Here is a 19787-nt window from a genome sequence, read left to right on the forward strand (position 1 = left end):
CTTCTTTTTTAATGAGATACTACGTTAGGGACAGCTTTGCATCACACTTTGGCTCAAGAGCTAAACTTTTTTAAATTACTACAAGGTTCTCATGGTTAGGCCCTTCCCATATTTACAGCATCCACTGGCATCACTCCTTGAGGAGTCTTTTTTTTTTTTAAAGTTTATTTATTTCGAGAGAGAGAGAGCATGTGTGTGAGCACAAGTGGGGCAGGGGCAGAGACAGGGAGGGAGAGAGAGAATCCCAGGCAGTTTCCTCACTGTCAGTGCAGAGCCTGATGTGAGGCTCAAATTCACTAACCAGGAGAACATGACCTGAGCTGAAGTCACAGGCTTAACTAACTGAGCCACCCAGGTGCCCCACTCCTTGAGGATCTTAAATTAATCATTATACCCCTAGTGCCTAGCACAGTGGCTACACTGCCTTAAGCACAAGGCATGCAATAAATATTGATGTAACTGTGGGAGTTCAAATTGATCGCAACTGCCCACTTTTTACCCTCTTTTTTTTTTAAATAATTACTTTAAAAAATTTTTTTTAACGTTTATTTATTTTTGAGACAGAGACAGAGCATGAACGGGGTAGGGTCAGAGAGAGGGAGACACAGAATCTGAAACAGGCTCCAGGCTCTGAGCTGTCAGCACAGAGCCCAACGCGGGGCTTGAACTCACGGACCGCGAGATCACGACCTGAGCTGAAGTCGGCCGCTTAACCAACTGAGCCACCCAGGTGCCCCTAAGTAATTACTTTTTAAATTTATAGCCAGGTTAGCATATACTGCAACAATGACTTCAGAAGTAGATTCCTTAATGCCCCTTACCCATTTAGCCCATCCCCCTTCCCACAATCCCTCCAGCAACCCCGTTTGTTCTCCATATTTAAGAATCTTTTATGTTTTGCCCCCCTCCCTATTTTTATATTATTTTTGCTTCCCTTCCCTTATGTTCATCTGTTTTTCTCTTAAAGTCCTGAGTGAAGTCATATGATTTTTGCTTTCTCTGACTAATTTCACTCAGCATAATACCCTCCAGTTCCATCCACATAGTTGCAAATGGCAAGATTTCTTTCTTTTTCATTGCGAGTAATACTCCATTGTACAAATATACCACATGTTCTTTATCCATTCATCCATCAATGGACAGTTGGGCTCTTTCCATACTTTGGCTATTGTCGATAGTGCTGCTATAAACATGGGGGTGCATGTGTCTCTTCGAAACGGCACACCTGTGTCCCTTGGATAAATACCTAGTAGTGCAATTGCTATTTTACTCTCTTCCTTGAGCAATAGTTAGGCCCCTCTCTTTTCCACAGGCCCCTAAACTTGGCTGGTCCCCAAGTTTAACCACATAAAGCAATATGTATATGCATAACGTCCTCCCTTAACAGCTTTTCACGGAATCTGAGAACTCCAGAAACATTTTTAAGTGTCCTGTTTTTGCCACTTGCACTCCTACCTGTTGAAGGTTACTGCTAACCCTTCTTAACCCTCTATAAAAAAAGGGGGGTTGGGGCGGGGGTGGGGAAAGGTAAGGTTTGATTTTGAGATGCTTGCAGATTTCTGAGAATGAAGTGTTCTCCCTATTGCAACCATCTTTCTGAATAAAATCTCTCATCTAGATCGATTTGTTTTTACTTGACATGATAAAACTGCTCAATGTAAAACTGCTATTCATTTAATTACGTAAGCCAAAAATCTCATGGCTCTTTCAAAAACTGATGATTCAAAAGCATATCTAAGCACAGGAAACATTAGTTAGCACTTTTTTTTTTTTTTTTTTTAATATAAAAGCCTGAAGTACCTAAAGGTTATGGTAAGTGCTTTGTGGTTCATTATTTTTTCAAGTGATGTTTTCCTGAAATCTAACCTCCTCCCCGCTTCCTCTCCATTTTTGTTTTTCAGTCTCCCCTTTCTCGGTCTCAACCTCCCCCCGCGTCTCCCGTGTTGTGTCCCCTAGCTTCCCACTTCTGTTCCTACGCGTCCTGCTTTCGGTCCTGCCGGCTCCCACCGCTGTCTACACAGCCCTCTCCTTAGCAGCAGGATCGCTGCCCCTCTTCTCGCCAGCTTCTCCACGTCAACGCTTTGTGCCTCCGTCTCCTCCTCCTCCCTGCCTCTGAATGTTCCTTTTTCCTTCAGGCCGCCTCAGCAACTTACAGCAATGAGTAGTACTAATTTCCCCTAGAGACTCCCTTATAATAGCTTTTAGTATAAAGTTCATTTCTACTGTGGATCCCCTCCTCCGCCCACCAGTGAACTCTTCCACCACTTCGCGCCCACAGTGGGATCTCCGCGGAGGCACTGTGCCATTCTACGCCTCACCCCTCCAAGCTAGGCGAACCTCCCGGTGTAGGCTGTACCATTACAAACATATTTAAGGAGTGCCGTCCATGAGAGTATTTTAACATTCGAAATTCTTCCTCTTTCACCAAATGCAGTCTTCTAGTAGGGGTCGTATCACTCAAATTTCTTCCCCAAACCTGTAAAAGCTCTCTGCAAAACCTCGCACCTAGCTGGTTCGTAAAATCCTCCTCCCCGTCATCTTGCCCCCTTCCCTGGGGCAGGGGGCGGTGGCACATCCCAAACTCCTGCTCGGAAGGAACCGAATTCCTCCGCGTGTACGGAACTGACCAAATTCTCAAGATGGCGGCCCCAGTTCCGACATAGCACCTGGGGGCGGCCATATTGCCTCCTGAACAAAGCCGCCGAGGATGCGGAGTGGGCAAAACCTCCCAGCACGGCTCGGCGCAGGCTCGGGAGCCCCGCGCTGTGCTCACCCAGACAGGAAGCGGGAGAGTTCAGCAGTATGGCTGTGACAGCCGTCCCGGTTAAAGCCGTGATGGGCGTTTCGAGACCTGATAACGGAGCCGCAAGACAGAAGGCGGTTATGTGCGGTGAGTCTGTTGGATTGATAATGGGAGAGGAGGGGTCTGTGAGGGTCAGTGATTGCAGATTTATGAAGTCACGGGTGGGGAGGTGTGTGGGATTCATGTTGGGTTTATTTGGGAGTCAGGGTTGGAGTGAGGTATGAGATTAGTAATTGGGGAATAATGTGTCAGTGATGGAGTTGTCTGTGGGATCCGAAATGGCGTGTAGGAGGACTGACTGGGGTCAGTGATTGATGGGACTGTGGAGAATCAGTGATTGGTGAGGAGGCTGCGGACTAAATGACCATCCATGTGGTGGTCAGTGATGTAGTGGTCATGGGGGAATTCTGTGGGTGTGTCATTGCTAGACCCAAGGATTCAGAAATTTGGAGGGAGCAATAATGGGATCAGGCATGATCAGCCCTACTTTTCGGGAAAGGCTTTTACATACTTTAAAGTTTCCACAGGTTTTAGGCAACCATTGAGTTCTTAAAGGTCAGACCCCTTCGCGGTCCACCATTGCCCCCTTAGCCTGGCCCTCGTCTCCCCCCAAAATGGTCATTTTAAAACAAGACCAAACAAATTTAAAAGGATGGATTGTTATCAAAAGTATGATTTTCAGCCCAGCTTTTTCTAAGAATTGAAATCATGTTGTTTTATTCAAGAAACACTTACTGAGCACCTGCTGGGTACCCAGAGATGAGTATAACTATTTCTCTTGATTGTTTCCTTCCAGATCAGTTTTGACAACGCCTGGAATACCCCATGTAAAACAGCCTCCCTGTCTTGGGAGCATTCAGTTGCTCTGAACCAGTTCAGTCTTGTCTGAATGACTCCTTCTGGGACTGAGAAAAATTGACCGGGTAATATGCCTTCCTGCATTGTAGTATATTCTCTTGTATGAGTGTTTCCAACCTATCACCATTTTTATATGTAGATGACTGCACTGTTGAAAATCTGTAATAATAGTTTAAACAGAAAACATCTTAAAATTAACATTTTGGCCCATGAATATTGATTGGCAAGAGAGTTTGCTGAGTTGGGGGAAAATATAGAAGACCTGTTGGGAGATTATTGGAATTCAGCTGCTGGTTCTTTCTGGGGAATAAGGGAATGCATTTCTCAGTTTTCCATTTGGTCATGGCCATTCTTGTTGCTGGAGCAGTCCATCTACAGTTTACTTTATACATATCCATTTATGTTTATTGCCTTAAGAGAATATTCTACAAATAGAATTACTGATTCATAGGGAAACAATAAGCTGTTAGTAAGTCAGTGTGAAATATACCTTCACATCTTTACAATTAAACCACCCTGACCAAGTTCTGTATCTTCATAGTGTGGTCATGAGAGGACCTCCTTCACCTAGTGCTTCCTGACCCTCTCAAGGACCAAATAGCCTTATCCCCACTGGTTGTGTCATCATACAGCTGATTCTAGTGGTTGTTTCTAGATTGGTGAATGTGGAAGCAGCAGACGGTCTGGTCTGTGAAAATGCCCATCTGAGCACCAGTCTTGCTTTTTCAGACATCTGCACTTGTAGAAGAGAGCAGAGAATGATGAAGTCCCAGGTGAGTTGCTTTTGTATTTAATTTGCAGAATTTCCTTCATTTTCTGTCCGACCAAATGGAATAGTGCAGATAGCTGAAATTTGGATTAGGGAGAAGGTAGCCAAAATGAAAGTTAAGACCTGGAAAGAGTTTCTAGGGAACATGTAGATAAACCTGGCCTGAAAACATTTTTAAAAACGAACGTACCAGTTTTTCTGATCTTTCTTGAAGACATCACCACTTAATTGATTTACAGTCCTCTAAAGAGAAAACAGATCAATTTCCCATGGGAAGAAATTCTTTCTTACCATGTAAGACTAAAACAAATTTCCATTCTGGGTCTTTGTCTAGATGATGGAGTACACAGTATTCTTAGCAACACTCCTGTGGTAAATGCAACAGTAGATTTCTGGTAGCTGTATCACAAAATGATCTGTTTTAGAGGGAAGTTATAGTGTCATAGCCAGACTCCGTGAACTTTATCCTTCAGAGCTAGGCTCACCAAACTATTGCCCGTAGGCCAAATTCAGCTCTCTATTTTTATGGACAGTTTTATTGTTCATGTATTGTCTGTAGCTGTTTTCCTGCTACAATGGGAGCATTGGGTAAGTACAACAGAGACCGTATGACCTGCAATGCTGAAAATATATGCTTTACTGAAAAAGTTTGTTAGATTTCTGGTTTAGAGGACCTGATTGATTATAGAGGCTTCCTATTGTCCAGTTTTACCTACTGCTAAAATCTAGATAACACAGGATGGGTGCATTTTGAATGGTCTTCCCAAATCTATTTTTCTCCCAAAGGGCAGTTCTTACATTATAATTCTCTGGCAAAGCTTTGTAGAGCATGGGTCCCTGATACTCCATACCCTTTGCTGTGGTTTCAGATTGTGTAGGATCACTTTCCAACTCGAGGCCAGTTCCTTCTCTGCACTTCCCTTTTTAATAGTGTGTAGTGATTTTTCTCTCTGCCAACATTGGCTATGTACATGGTATATAAATTTCAAACTATATCAGTGATAAAAATTTAAACCTTTTAACTCTCCTCCTTCTAAGACTCTGTGTTAACCATTTGTTTGTAATCTTCCAAACCTTTTCAATATAACTATGATTAAGTGTGTACACGTGAAAGTACAAATGTATAAGAGTGTCTTTTACTTTCTTGTGTTTTTCTTTTGGAGAAATAATGTTACACAGTAAAGATTCCGTGCTGCAAAACTTGCTTTTTAATTGTCCCAGGTAAAGATTTTTGTATACATTTTGAATATCTTCCTATGCCAGTACCTAGAATCCTTTTTTTTTTTTAATGATTATTTATTTTTGAAAGAGCACAGCGGGGGAGGGGCAGAGAGAGGGAGACAGAGGATCCAAAGCGGGCTCTGCACTGACAGCATCGAGTCTGATGTGGGGCTTGAACTTATGAACCATGAGATCTTGACCTGAGCCAAAGTTGGACACTCAACCGATTGAGCCACCCAGGTGCCCCTAGAATTCTTTATTATCTTAGCGGATGCATGATATTTCTTTCCAGCCTGGTCAAACAGTGACTGTTTTCTTATCTGTAAAATGGGGATTAGAAACCTCATAGGGTTGTTGTAAGAATTAAGTAAATAAAAACCATGCCTGGAATTGTACCTGGGATGGTTTGTTCTAAATTAAGTGTTAATTGTTGGTATTGTTATTATATTGTCATCATTATTATTATCAAATATAGTAATCAACTTTTGCATTAGGAGTGCTCATGTGTATTTTACAGTAAAGCTTAACAGGTGGGTTCTATTGCAAAAAGATAAGGTTGTTTTGTTTTTTTTCTTGAATGTCAGTAGCTTTAGAGTTGTGCTGTTCAGTGCAGAGTGACCAGCCACATGTGATTAGTGAGCACTTGAAATTGGTTAGCCTGAATTGAGGTGTTCCTTAAGTGTAAAATACATACTGAGTTTAGAAGACACAATTCCAAAAAGCACACTAATAATTTTTAAAGGTCAGTTATACTTTGAAATTATATTTTGGATATATTGAGATACCTATATATATTTGAAAATAATTTTTTGAATGTGGCAACTGGAAGGTTTAAAATTACATATCTAGTTAGTCTTATATTTGTTGGAGTAGCTTTAGAGAATGAAAATGGATTTTTATTAGCTTAATAAATCCGACTACTGGGGCTTATTAACGGATTGTATGCCTGTTCCTTTAGGAAGAGGGATTTATATTTTTCCCATACTGTCCAGAAGTGAAGTCATTATTTGTACACATATCTATTCTTCCTTTCTTCTTCTAACACCTTCTCTCTTCCATTCTCCCAGTCACCCAAGCCATAAACATTTGTTTGCAGATGATAAGAGTACAATTTCCCACTGATTATACATTATATTTTTCTCAAAATTAACAAAATTTATGCATACTTAGTATAATGAAGCATTTGAGTATAATTCATAAAGCAAAATCAGAATGTTAAAATTACATCTCTTAAACTTCCTGTCAGAATGGATTTTCTCTACATTCCACATTTATTTTCTTTCTCATGTCACTGTTCTTTAGATCAAAAGAATGTAACTGATTAATCCACAGAACTATTCTTAGTTAAATGTGAACTTTATTTTATTTTCTGTAATCTTCATTCATTCCTTTTTTTAGTGAACATTTCTTGAGTACCTAATTGTGTCACATGCATTGACTGGCTGTGGAGTATCTCAAGAAGATTTCGGTATGGTTTTTTTTCTGGGAGGAATGCAGAGAAAAATTAGGTAAACAGACATGGAAAGCAGCATTGACAAATAAAAATTTTATAATAGATATGGGAGCAAGGAACTGTTAAAACAGAGAGGGGGGAGCAACCAGCTGTATAAGGAGTTAGAAAATAGGCTTAAAAGATTATTGAGCTTTAGATCATGAGAGAAGTAGGATAAGGATGGGAAACAACATTTACAAAAGTAGAGAGGGCAGAGTGGTTTTAGGAAGGCTGAGCATTTGAGGAAAACGAAAATCTAGGGTGTTTCATTGGAAGTTTGACTAAGGGTGTTATTAAAACAATAAAATACAGAAGACCTTGTTTACAATATCAAGGAGTCAGTGTGGAGCCATTGAATCAGAATACCTGCTTTTTAAAGCTGAGAGTTAATCATATCTTCAGTGCCTGACCTCTGGCAAGTGATTACTGAACTACTGTAATTCTAGGTTTTCTCATATGTAAAATTAGAAAGTGAATAAGGTTGTTTTAAGGACAAATTAAATGTTTGGCAGCTTGATGGTGTGAATATGGGACTTGGCGTGGGACTGAGATGATTGAGACTGATTGTATACGAAAGGTTAGAACCAGTGGATACTTTTAAGCAGGGGGTTTTGACAGTGGAAACCGTGTTTAATCTGTTTTTGTTCTGAAAGCAATATTTGATAATAATGAAATATTTAGGAGGAAAAGCTGAAAAACATCACTCAGATTCTAGTAGATGACAACTGTGAACATGATGGTGACCTAATTAAAATAGTCCCTTTCCCCTCCAGAAATACCTTACGGCTCTACATTTACCCAAGTTTTTTTTGTGTTAATGTCACATCAATAATCTTATTTTTTTTATGAGTGTTTCCTGTACATTTCTCATTATGTCTGTTTTCAGTATTGCTACTGTAATTGGTATACTTCATTATATTACTAGTTATTACATATATATATCTATCTATATCTATATATCTATATATATATCGGAGAACCATTAATTGAGGTGAAGCTATGATTATTTTCCTATAAATTGAGGGTATTACATTATGATCTTAAAGAACACTGACATTCTGTGATTCTCTATATGTGTTTTTTCTCTTTTTAATCTCTTATTTTAAAAGGCTTTTTCTGCTAGGGGCGCCTGGGTGGCTCAGTCGGTTAAGTGCCCAACTCCTTGTTTTGGCTCAGGTCATGATCTCACAGTTGTGGGTTCCAGCCCCACATCAGGCTTTGTGCTGACAGCATGGAACCTGCTTAGGATTCTCTCTCTTCCCCTCTCTCTGCACCTCCCCTGCTCGCTCCCTCTCTCTGTGTCTCTCTCACTCTCTCAAAATAAATAAAAAAGGAACATTAAAAAAACTCAAAAAACAAAAGCTTTCTCTGCTCTGTAATTATTAACAAAAATCTTCCCATGTTTTGTTACTTTTATGCTCTTGGCTATATTTTTAGAATTTAATTTTTTGCTTCATCTAGAATGTATATTTTGCATTTCTCAAGACATAAAATATGGTGTATTCGTTTTCCAGGGCTACCTTAACAACAGACCACAGACTGGGTAGATTAAACAACAGAAATTTATTGTCTCAAAGGTCTGGAGGCTAGAAGCCAAAACTCAAAAGTGTCAGCAGGGTTGATTCCTTCTGAAGGCTGTAAGAGAACAATCTTCCAGGCCCCTCTCCTTGACTTATAGGTGACCATCTTCTCCCCATGTCTCTTCATATCATCTTTCTTCTATGTGTGTCTGTCTCTGTGTTCAAATTTCTCCCTTTCATACGGATATTAGTCATATTGGATTAGGGTCCATCCTAATGACCTCATAGAACTAATTACATCTGCAGTGACCCTGTTTTCAAATAAGGTCACATTCTGAGAAACTAGCAGTTAGCATATAACATATGAATTTTAAGAGCATACAATTAATTCCACCTTTAACATATGGATTCAACATTCTTCCTTTCCTGTTGACTCTCCTGTTGTTTCAGTATTATTCTTTGAATAATCTGTTTTCCTCTCAGTTATTTGAATGCTGCCCTTATCATTTATTAAATTACCATTTGTATTAGGTAGGCATTTTGATTTACCTCTTCTGTTTTCCTAATCTGTCTCTTCTTGTAAAGACAAGATTTTGTGCTGTTTCTCCCAAATACTATGATACAAAACTAGGTGTAGTTGTAGTTTTATATACTATAGTAGGAATGATGAGAATGGTCACTTCAGACTGAACAGGAATATACTGTTACAGGGGTTGGTATCATTCAAGGATGTGGCTGTGGATTTCACCCAAGAGGAGTGGCAGCAACTGGACCCTGCTCAGAGGACCCTGTATAGAGATGTGATGCTGGAGAACTTCAGCCACGTGATCTCATTGGGTAAGGATGGCTTCCCTGCATCACTCAGACTTGTCCAACCAAGGGCCTTTCCTTATCAGGTGCTGTGCTTAGGTGGTTCCTGAGATATATAATGACTTACGATCTTCAGACCTTCCCAAACAGAGGTCATGGTGTTTGCTGAGGGTCAACTGGACTGATTCATTGTAGCCCTTCTGAAACAACACCTTCTCTTTTTTCCTTCAGTGCCCCCAATCCCAATTCCTCTGTGATTTCCACTTAATAGGATATCCAGTTTCCAAACCAGATGTCATCTCTAAGTTGGAACAAGGAGAAGATCCATGGATCATCAAGAGAGACGTATCAAATTGGATCTATACAGATGAAAATCAGGCAGATGGGAGACAAGGGAAGTGAAATCTCAGATTGTTTTGTTTTCTTAATTGATTGATGCCTGAGGCTTGATAAGAAATCCTTATCGAGATTTCTTATTGTTTGTTCCTGTGCTGAGAATTTAGTAGGCATTTGACAAATAATTAAATAATTCTTAACCTTTATAAGGAGGAGGCTGTTTCTTATTGATCTTCTTCCTTTCTGCATATATGTGTATCTTTAACACCTTTTATGAAAAGGCAATAGAAAGGCAAATTCCTCCGAAGAACATAGGTTGTACTTTACATGGTAAGACCTCCAGGCACATGGTGTACAAAATTATGTGTCAAATATACCATTTTAAAAGTTTTACCATTTTAAAAGTTCGGAGAAAATGCACGTCTAAATATGCAGCAGAATTTGAGAAGGTGTTTTTTGGAGCGTGCAGCTGTAGCTGCTTTGAAACATACTAAGTGTTGGTGATGCTGAAGGAGGAAGGTGAAGGCAGATTGTGGTGGGGAGAGGGTGTGTGAATAAAACTTTGAAGGTAGAGAATGAAGGCTTTTCTGGGAGAACTTTGCTAGTTTCTGTTGGTATATATTGAAGGTGTTATGGGAAGTAGTGGAATATAAGCTTGGATTCTTGGTGTGAATCTGATACTGAATCCATAGCAGGATCTTGGACTTTTCTGTTGTTTGTGTTAGTTTTTAATTAGGAAAGTAGACTGAAGAGAGTTAAAATATTTTGAGTACAGAAGGGACCTTGTTTCTTTGGATAATGGTCACAGGATAATAGTTACGTATATATGTAGCAAATGGTTTATAAGATAAATGAATTCAGAAAGTGAAAAGGATTTCCATTCAGAAAGCAGGAGAAATGGGAAAATTCTAGAAGAATAATCCACGATTAGAGTGATAATAACCCAGATACATTTCTATTTCCTTCAGGTCTAATTTTTCTCGTTAATATCCTTTTCCATCCATTCATCTGATCATACTTTATGCTGACCTGTGTTAGGAGATGGCCTGTCTCTGTCCCTGTGTTCTGAGTTCATCAAATACATTGGATTAATCATTTGTTCTGTTCTTCTGCATTATATTTATTGTTCTTTTTTGTTTGTTTGTTTATTGTTCTTTATAATTGTTTTATTTTATCTTTCTTTCTTTTAGACAGGAAAAGTAACCTTGACAACCCCAAATCATGTATTTTGGGGTCTGTTTCCTTCCGTAATAATATCCTGAAAGGAGTCACAAAGGATGGTTCATTGTACTCCATTTTAAAAGTCTGTCAAGATGATGGCCAGCTACAGAGATGTCAGGAAAACCAAGACAAGCTTTTCAGGCAAGTAACAGTCATCAGCAACAAAACAGTGACTGTGGAGTCAGGCCATAAATATAATGCCTTTGGAAAAATATTTCAAGAGTGCATAGAGCCAGATACTTTAAGACAAAGATCCCATAGCTATGATGTATTTAAAAAGAACTTGAAATATAATGCTGATCTACGTAGTTGTAATAAGAGTAATTCAAGAAAAAACCCTGATGAGAGTTTGGGATGTGGAAAATCATCTAGCTATGGTGCATCTAATTCTAATCTTGAGAAAATTCACAATGGAGTAATGCCCTGTAATAACAATCAGTGTGGGAACATTTTTAGTAGTAAACAATCCCTTATGCAATATCAGAATGTTGAAACTAAGGAGAAAACCTGTGTGTGTGTTACATGTGGAAAAGCCTTTGCCAAGAAGTCACAGCTTATTGTACATCAACGAATTCATACTGGAAAGAAACCATATGATTGTGGTGCATGTGGGAAAGCCTTCAGTGAGAAGTTTCATCTCATCGTACATCAGAGAACTCATACTGGGGAAAAACCTTATGAATGTTCTGAATGTGGAAAAGCCTTCTCTCAGAAATCCTCCCTCATTATACATCAGAGAGTTCACACTGGGGAAAAGCCATATGAGTGTAGTGAGTGTGGGAAAGCCTTCTCCCAGAAATCACCCCTCATTATACATCAAAGAATTCACACTGGAGAGAAACCTTATGAATGTAGAGAGTGTGGGAAGGCCTTCTCCCAGAAGTCACAGCTGATCATACATCATAGAGCTCATACTGGAGAGAAACCATATGAATGTACTGAATGTGGGAAAGCCTTCTGTGAGAAGTCCCACCTCATTATACATAAAAGAATTCACACTGGGGAGAAACCCTACAAATGTGCTCAATGTGAGGAAGCCTTCAGCAGGAAGACGGAACTCATTACACATCAGTTAATTCATACTGGGGAGAAACCTTATGAATGTACTGAATGTGGGAAGACCTTCTCCCGGAAGTCACAGCTCATCATACATCAGAGAACACATACTGGAGAAAAGCCCTATAAATGCAGTGAATGTGGAAAAGCCTTCTGTCAGAAATCACATCTCATTGGACATCAGAGAATTCACACAGGAGAAAAACCTTATATATGCAGTGAATGTGGGAAAGCCTTCTCTCAGAAGTCTCACCTCCCAGGGCATCAGCGAATTCATACAGGAGAAAAACCTTACATATGTGCTGAATGTGGAAAGGCGTTTTCCCAGAAGTCAGACCTTGTTTTACATCAGAGAATTCATACTGGGGAAAGACCCTATCAATGTGCTATCTGTGGGAAAGCCTTCATCCAGAAGTCACAACTCACTGTACATCAGAGAATTCATACAGTAGTAAAATCATAATGAACTGAACGCAGAAAAGCCTTCAGTATTAGCTCGAGCCTTAATAAATACTAGGAACCTGATTGATTTGATATTTATGAGACATCTTTATAGATGTCTGTAGTGTGGTGATACCCAACTCAGCAAAGATGATGGAAAATAATCATAAATGAGGAACATTTTCAACATGGTGTGTAAAACTTTTAAAGTTATGTATATAGAATGTTGTCAAGTTACATATTCTATGTTATACCACATTAATAATAACCAGACATTGTGAAATAGCTAATATTAGCTTGGCATCATTTTGGCCATACAGTAATTCCCTGTAAAGGACATGAAGAAAGCTTGAGTTAAGTAAATAAATAAATAAATAAATAAATAAATAAATAAATTCCTAGAAACTACATTATAAGGAGGGGCTTAGCATGACCCCTAAAGATACATGTAAAATTCTTGTACAAAGATGGAAAGATAGGTGGATCAGATGATGTTTATACATTTTCCCGTCTCAATCATATAAGTTGACCTGTCTCTCTGGAAGGATCCTGGATCTTGAAATTGGTGCTACTTGACCAGATCACCCATTTATTCTCCCTCACTGGGAGTTTGGTGTTGTGGAAATGCTTTGGTACTGAACCAGATGGTCTTGTGTTCTAATACTGGCTCAGCTACTCGCAGATTGTGTAACTTCAAGCAAGCCTGCTTCACCCATCTGAATATTTCCTATCAGTAAAAAAAAAAAGTATAGTGAAGAGTACATTTTCATTTATTATTCTTTTTGTCTTTCATTTCCATGCAGCTGGATGCTAAGACTAATATGTAAAAGCTACATCTAAACTTGTATTTCAGACACTCTGCTTTTGATAACCCATTCCCAGGACTGTTCATTTTACTGTTTTTGACCCTAGTGGCCTTGATTCTTGGTATGTTCAAGTGACATTTTATTATGCATTTGTTGTTTTTTACATACATTTATAAACTGGTGGTTACACATAAAGATCACGTCTAATGTCTCTTCAGTTATTTTCTGATTCCTGCCCTGCAGCCCCAACTGTTTTCTCTGGGAACAAAGAACACTTGTAGAGAAAAACTCTTCACAGGCTTAAGAACTTAATATTTCTAAAATATCTCCTCTCTTTGCTTTGGTTGTCTATTCCTGCATGAGCAGCTTTAGATGAGGACCCTTGCTAGAGGTTTCTGCAGAAGAGCATTCCTGGCACGAAGGAGAATGTCTGTATACTTATGTTCACATAGTTCTTTATATAGTTTCCACTTGATTCTTTCACATTTCCTGCCCACCAGATCCTCTTCCTCAATGGCTGAACTGTCTGTTGTGAAAAGATGGGAACCCCCTGGGTGAGAACCTCTTCAGGGGATGCCTAACATGGATGTGGGAAATTCCTAGTCCGTGCACGCAAATTCTTGGTCTCATTATGAGCAGTGAGCTGAGAACACTGTCATCAGATGTAATTGACAATTCATACCAGGGAAAGAATGCTTAGGAGTACATGTTTTGGGTTGAGCTGCTCTGATGTTTTCTCGTGGAAGACATCCCAACTGATCCTTACAAAGGCGTGAGAAGGACAAATAAATAGATAAATAAAATTTTAAAAAGGATAAGAAAAAAAAGGAACATATCAGGAATACATAGAAATTTAATGAAGAGTGTGTTCTATATAGTGACAGATACAGAACTTATGTAGAATAACAAAGATTCATAATTCCTACTTTACAAGCCTCCCATTTGATTTTCTGCTGTCACAAACCTCCAAGCAGCCTGTTGATCTGATAATGGGCTTCTATAAACATCCAAATTTAGACTTAGCACCTACTGACTTAATACTTCACCATACTTTTTTTATTTTTTTGAGCATTTTATTAGAGGAGCTGATCAGTGCAATGAAGGAAGAATAGGAAAATGGGCATAGGATTAAAAAGGAAAAAGTAATAAGGACATAGATGATGCAGTGGTGTATAAGGAGAACAAAAATAACTGATTAAATATTAGAAATAAAGGAGTTTAGTTGCTTTATATAGTTTTAATATTAAAAAGTAAACTCATTCTACATATCAGCAGAATGAAAATTTTAAAATGCCATTTACATTAGCATAAAAAATATGAACCCCCCCTAAAGTAAGTCTAATCATGGAGTATAGAACTTCTATATAGAAAATTATAAAACATTACTGAATAAATTAAACAAGACTTAATTAAATAAACTGAGAGACTTACCAAGTTTTTTGGTTGAAAGACTCAATATTAAAGATGCCCATTTTCCCCCAAAGTGATTTGTATATTGTTGGGGAGATGAGAAAAATTGAAATCCAAAGGAATAAGCCCATTCGTAAATATAGAGTTAGCTTATTTTATTATTGAGCAACAACAAAATACCAGATAGCATGCAGGTAACTAGCAACTGGCTACAAATTTCTGTGTGGATTTAGCTCTATTATGTGGAATTAAAGCTACAGTTGTTATGAATCATCCTACTGTTAGTAAGTGGCAAGGACTCCATTTTTATCAGTAGTTAATTGAGCTTGCTCTGATGCCCTGTTTTGCTTAATTCTGTATCATGCTTATTCTGATAGTCCATTCTTGATAAGTTTTGACAGTACCTATTACCATGTTTGCCCATGGCACCGAATCTAGGACATATGATTATATCCCTCAACGTCCCTGAATAAAGATCAACTTCCCATGGTATTCAATGCATTTTATATCAAAACCCCAATAAGCTTTCTTTTTTTGAAATTTTTACAATTTAATTATAAAATTACATATGGAAATGCTAAAAGGTAAGACTAGCCAAGATACTTTTGAAGAGCAAATTTGGAGAACTTACCAGACTAAGATTTTCCATAAAGTGATAATTAAGACAACGTATTGCACATGGGCGGCCAAATAGACCAATGGTAAGAAAATCCAGAAACATAATTACCTATAGGTATTTGAATTACGACAAATATGGCAATGTAGAACAGTAGGAGAAATGTTGTACTTCAATAAATGCTTCTGGCTCAGTTATCCATATGGGTAAAACAGAAAATGAAAACATAATTACTGCATACTATTCACAAAATCAGTTCCACCTAAACCTGTAATAGAGGGAAATGTATTGCAGTAAGTACAGATCAGACAAGAAGAAAGCCCGAAAATATCTAAGCATCCAACTCAATAGGTTAGAATAAAAAAGTATGGTGAACTACAAGAAAGTAAAAAAGGAAGTGATAAAAATAAGATTAAAAATGGAAAAAAAAGAAGTAGGAACAACAAAATGTTGACTAAAAAGATCATTAATACCATGGCAATACAAAGAAAAAGGAGGTATAAATATCCATAGCAAGCAATGAAAGGAAACAGCATCACTTCAGAATCTACAGATAATTAAAGGATCTTAAAAAGATTTGAATACAACTAAATAAAAAATGCCGATTCATACATATATTCCAGAAAAGAGAAGAGCAAGGATTTCTAACATATTTTATGAGGCTAGCACTAACCATGATGCTAAAGCCAGACAGAGACATTCTAAGAAAAATACATTTGGTGGCCAATGTTTTTCCTGAACATAGACCATAGCCATCCTTAACAGGATGTTTGCAAATCAGATTTAGCAATAGTTTAAAAGGAAAGTACATCACGGCCAAGTAGTGTTTAACTTAAAAATGCAAGGTTGGTCCAATATATGAAATCAATTGGTGTCATTCATCATATCAGCAGCCTAAAAAAAAAAAAAAAACCATGTGATCATTCAATGATGCAGAAGATTATTTGACAAAAATTCCACATCTTTTTAGAGCAAAACTCAGTGAACTAGAAACAAAGGGTAGCTACTTCATAGTGTTAAAGAGCATCTATTAAAAAAAAAAAAATCTAGTCATCATATTTAATTGTGAAAGACTAAATGCTTGCCCCCAAGCATTTTTTTCATTTGGCAAATGGTCAAAGATGTTTGCTTTGCTCTCCCTAGTGAACATTGTGCTGGTGATCTTAGTGCAGTAAGGAAAGCAAGAAAGGGAAGGTGGTTGTGGTGGTGCAGCATACCTTTGGGGAAGGAAGAAATAAAATTGTCTCTATTGCAGACAACCTGGTCTTCCACGTAGAATATTTCAAAAACTACAACAACAACCACAAAACTAATAGACTTAATAAGTGGCTCTTGTGTAGAATTTTAAGAAACAAATGAGCAAAGGGGGAAAAAGGCAAACTAAGAAACAGACTCATAACTATAGAGAACAAACTGGTGGTTACCAAAGGGGAGGTTAATGGGGGGATAGGTTACATAGGTGATGGGGAGGGGCGCCTGGGTGGCTCAGTTGGTTAAGCCTCCGACTTGACTTCGGCTCAGGTCATGATCTTACTGTTTGTGAGTTCAAGCCCCACATTTGTCTCTGTGCTGACAGCTCAGAGCCTGCAGCCTGCTTAAGATTCTGTGTCTCCCTCTCTCTCTGCCCCTCCCCTGCTTGTGCTTTCTTGCTCTGTCTCTCAAAAATAAATAAACATTAAATAGGTGATGGGGATTAAGGAGTGCACTTGAACTGAGCACCAGGTGTTGTATGGAAGTGTCAAATCACTATATTGTACACCTGAAACTAATATTGAACTATATGTTAACTAACTGGAATTTAAATAAAAAGTTTAAAAAAAAAAGTGACTCTTGAAAAAAATAAATGGAGAGATAGTGTGCTTACAGATGGAAAGAGTCAGTGTTAAGATATCAGTTCCCCTTAAATTGATGTGTATGTTGAAGCACCCACAAAAATATTCCAGCAGCATTTTTGTAAAAATTGACAAGCTGATCCAAAAATTTATATGGAGGTGCATGTGGATGGCTCAGTTGCTTAAGTGTCCGACTCTTGGTTTCAGCTCAGGTCATGATCTCGTGGCTTTGTTGGTTCAAGCCCCACATTGGGCTCTGTGCTGGCAGTGTGGAGCTTGCTTGGGATTCTCTCTCTCTACCCCTTCCCCACTTGTGCTCTCTCTGTCTCTCTCAAAGTAAATAAATAAACTCAAAAATTTCTATATGGAAATGCAAAAGACCTAGCATAAACAAAATACCTTTTGGTCGGTGGCGGGGGGTGGGGGGTGGCGGTACGGTTAAGAAGAGTCATATTACCTGATTTCAAGGTTTGTAAAGTTAGAATAATCAAGTCTGTGGTATTGGTGTAAGAATAGACAGGCCAATGGAACAGGACAGAGTCTAGAAACCAAACCATACATATATGGACAACAGATTTTTAACAAGGTCATCAAAGTAACTCAATGAACAAAAGGTAGTCTTTTCAACAAATAATGTTGGAACAATTAGAAATCCATTTGCAAAAACAACCAAAAAGGATTTTGATCCATAGTTACACACCATTTACAAAAATCAACTTGAAATAGGTCATGGATATACATGTAAAAGTAGAAACTATAAAGTTCTAGAAGCAAACAGAAGATAGCTGACTTTCATTATTCAACGGTTTTTCAAGCAAGAAATAAAAAAAACCCACGTCATGAAATTAAGAATTGATAACTTAGAGTTCATTATAATGATAACTTATGTTATTTGAAATGCACTGTTAAGAAATTGCCATAGTTACAATACTTCAGATTCATCCTGCATATTGCCTCTGCCAGGCCTGGTGTCAGTCATTCCTCCAAACAGCACTGGTTTCTTTTAGTGGGCAATGGTATTTGAAAACCCCAGTCTGTCTGCCACAGGTACTCATATCCAATGGGGTGTCATTGAGTCTTGACCACCTTCAGTGGACATGGCAACAAATCAGAACATACTGTTTTAAATTATGAGTTCATACTGTTACATTCATATTTTTCATAAAACCCTGATATTTTACTAGTATTTCTTTCATCTTACACTGAAAATAATGATTCCTAAACACATTAGCAGAATTATGTAATTACTTTCTCTTATAGTATGCTTAAACAAATATCAAATATTCAACACTAATATTACTATAACAATAAATGAACAAAACTTCAGATGAACAAAATATTCTTATGTAGATAACCTTATTCATAATATTTTTCCAGTTCAATGGCTATAAAAATTCAACCAAGTTAAAAATAATTACATTAACAAGCTAAAATTGCAAACTGATAAGTATCTAAGGAAGCATAGTCATGTATTAGATGGTCTATGAAAGCTCAAATTCTCCCTTCTTACTACCCATAAAATTCTCTTTTTAAGTCATCTTTGCAGATGAATCATTGACATACTTCCCCACGTTGATTCTTAATTTCATATTCTAGATGTCTTTTTTGTTTTCTCATTACCAGCTCTATATTGTGCTTACCCACCAGGCATAGCCATGTCAACATCATTTCTATTCATATCATTACAACTAGGAATTTCATCTTCCTTTTGTGCCAATGAAAGACTTGATGTTTGAGTCCTTATCTGTAGTAGCTCTAGAAGAACCCATTCAGTCATCTTAATGAGGACCTCCTGTGGTACATCATATTGTGATATGAACTGAGGATTATATATTCTAATGGTTTATGCTTTAAGTGGATTAGAGGTTTTGAAAAATTCCTGCCAGGGGGAAATAATGTATTTCTGAGTTGGTGAGACTGAAAGATCACAGAATTCTCTAGGAATGCATTCAATTACTGCCTAGCACTTACTCGTGCAAATCTGGATTTGTGAGAGATCTCAAGTAATCCTTGAGATGGTTATCTGGAAACTTCTCCAGTCTCCTGAACGACTATACTTCTTTCACACCACCAGGAGCTTCATAACTCTGATGGTAATAGACTGCACACCCATCATGACTTACCTCCTTACCATACAATGCATGCCATGTGACCACAACCTCTTGGAATCTTTTCACCAGATTAAACAAGATAGCATCTTCACACAAAGGCTGTAGCAATATTTTAAAGCAGGAAAGCTGTTTTGAGAGCACACAGTTTTGTATCATCAAAACAAAACAGAAAACTGTTTTTAACGCCTTTCCTTTATACCTACCAGAAAAATCAAAATATCCGACAAACAAAAGAGCTACTTAGTTTTCATTTTTCAGAAGTCATAATTCAAACCCAGGTATTCTGATTTCAGAGTCCACACTTATAACCACTGTGTTGTGCTGCCTCTCCTGCTTTGCTCTCCCTTCTAAACTGTGCTTTGAGCTAGTTCATGCTTTGTGATGCCTGCACAAAGGCAGCATATGGTTGCTTTCTATTCAGCAACCTTCATTTTCACCAAAAAAGATCTGCACTTAAAAAAACTTTTTACATCTCTATTCAAAAT

General features: G+C 38.0%; 1 protein-coding gene across 3 annotated transcripts; it reads left to right on the top strand.

Moving 5' to 3' along the window:
• The first annotated feature begins 1790 nt into the window (after positions 1-1790).
• Positions 1791-12665, top strand: LOC122226204 (zinc finger protein 300). Of its 3 annotated transcripts, XM_042949056.1 has the most exons (7): positions 1791-2890; positions 3600-3726; positions 4317-4434; positions 7050-7159; positions 9374-9500; positions 9745-9867; positions 11000-12665. In XM_042949056.1, exons 5-7 carry the CDS (start codon positions 9467-9469, stop codon positions 12547-12549), a joined length of 1707 nt encoding a protein of 568 aa, XP_042804990.1. In that variant the 5' UTR covers positions 1791-2890; positions 3600-3726; positions 4317-4434; positions 7050-7159; positions 9374-9466; the 3' UTR covers positions 12550-12665. The 3 variants fall into 3 exon arrangements, with proteins under 3 accessions (XP_042804990.1, XP_042804973.1, XP_042804980.1); XM_042949039.1 differs by lacking the exon at positions 7050-7159; XM_042949046.1 differs by lacking the exon at positions 7050-7159 and having other exon boundaries at positions 4391-4434.
• The last annotated feature ends 7122 nt before the right edge of the window (positions 12666-19787 follow it).

Source organism: Panthera leo, chromosome A1 (assembly GCF_018350215.1).
Source record: "Panthera leo isolate Ple1 chromosome A1, P.leo_Ple1_pat1.1, whole genome shotgun sequence".
In the NCBI taxonomy this organism is placed as follows: Eukaryota; Metazoa; Chordata; class Mammalia; order Carnivora; family Felidae; genus Panthera; species Panthera leo.

Coding starts and splice junctions, on each gene's coding strand:
- LOC122226204 (XM_042949039.1), top strand. Junction 9,501..9,744: donor CAGCCACGTGATCTCATTGG/GTAAGGATGGCT, acceptor TCCACTTAATAG/GATATCCAGTTTCCAAACCA. Junction 9,868..10,999: donor TCAGGCAGATGGGAGACAAG/GGAAGTGAAATC, acceptor TCTTTCTTTTAG/ACAGGAAAAGTAACCTTGAC.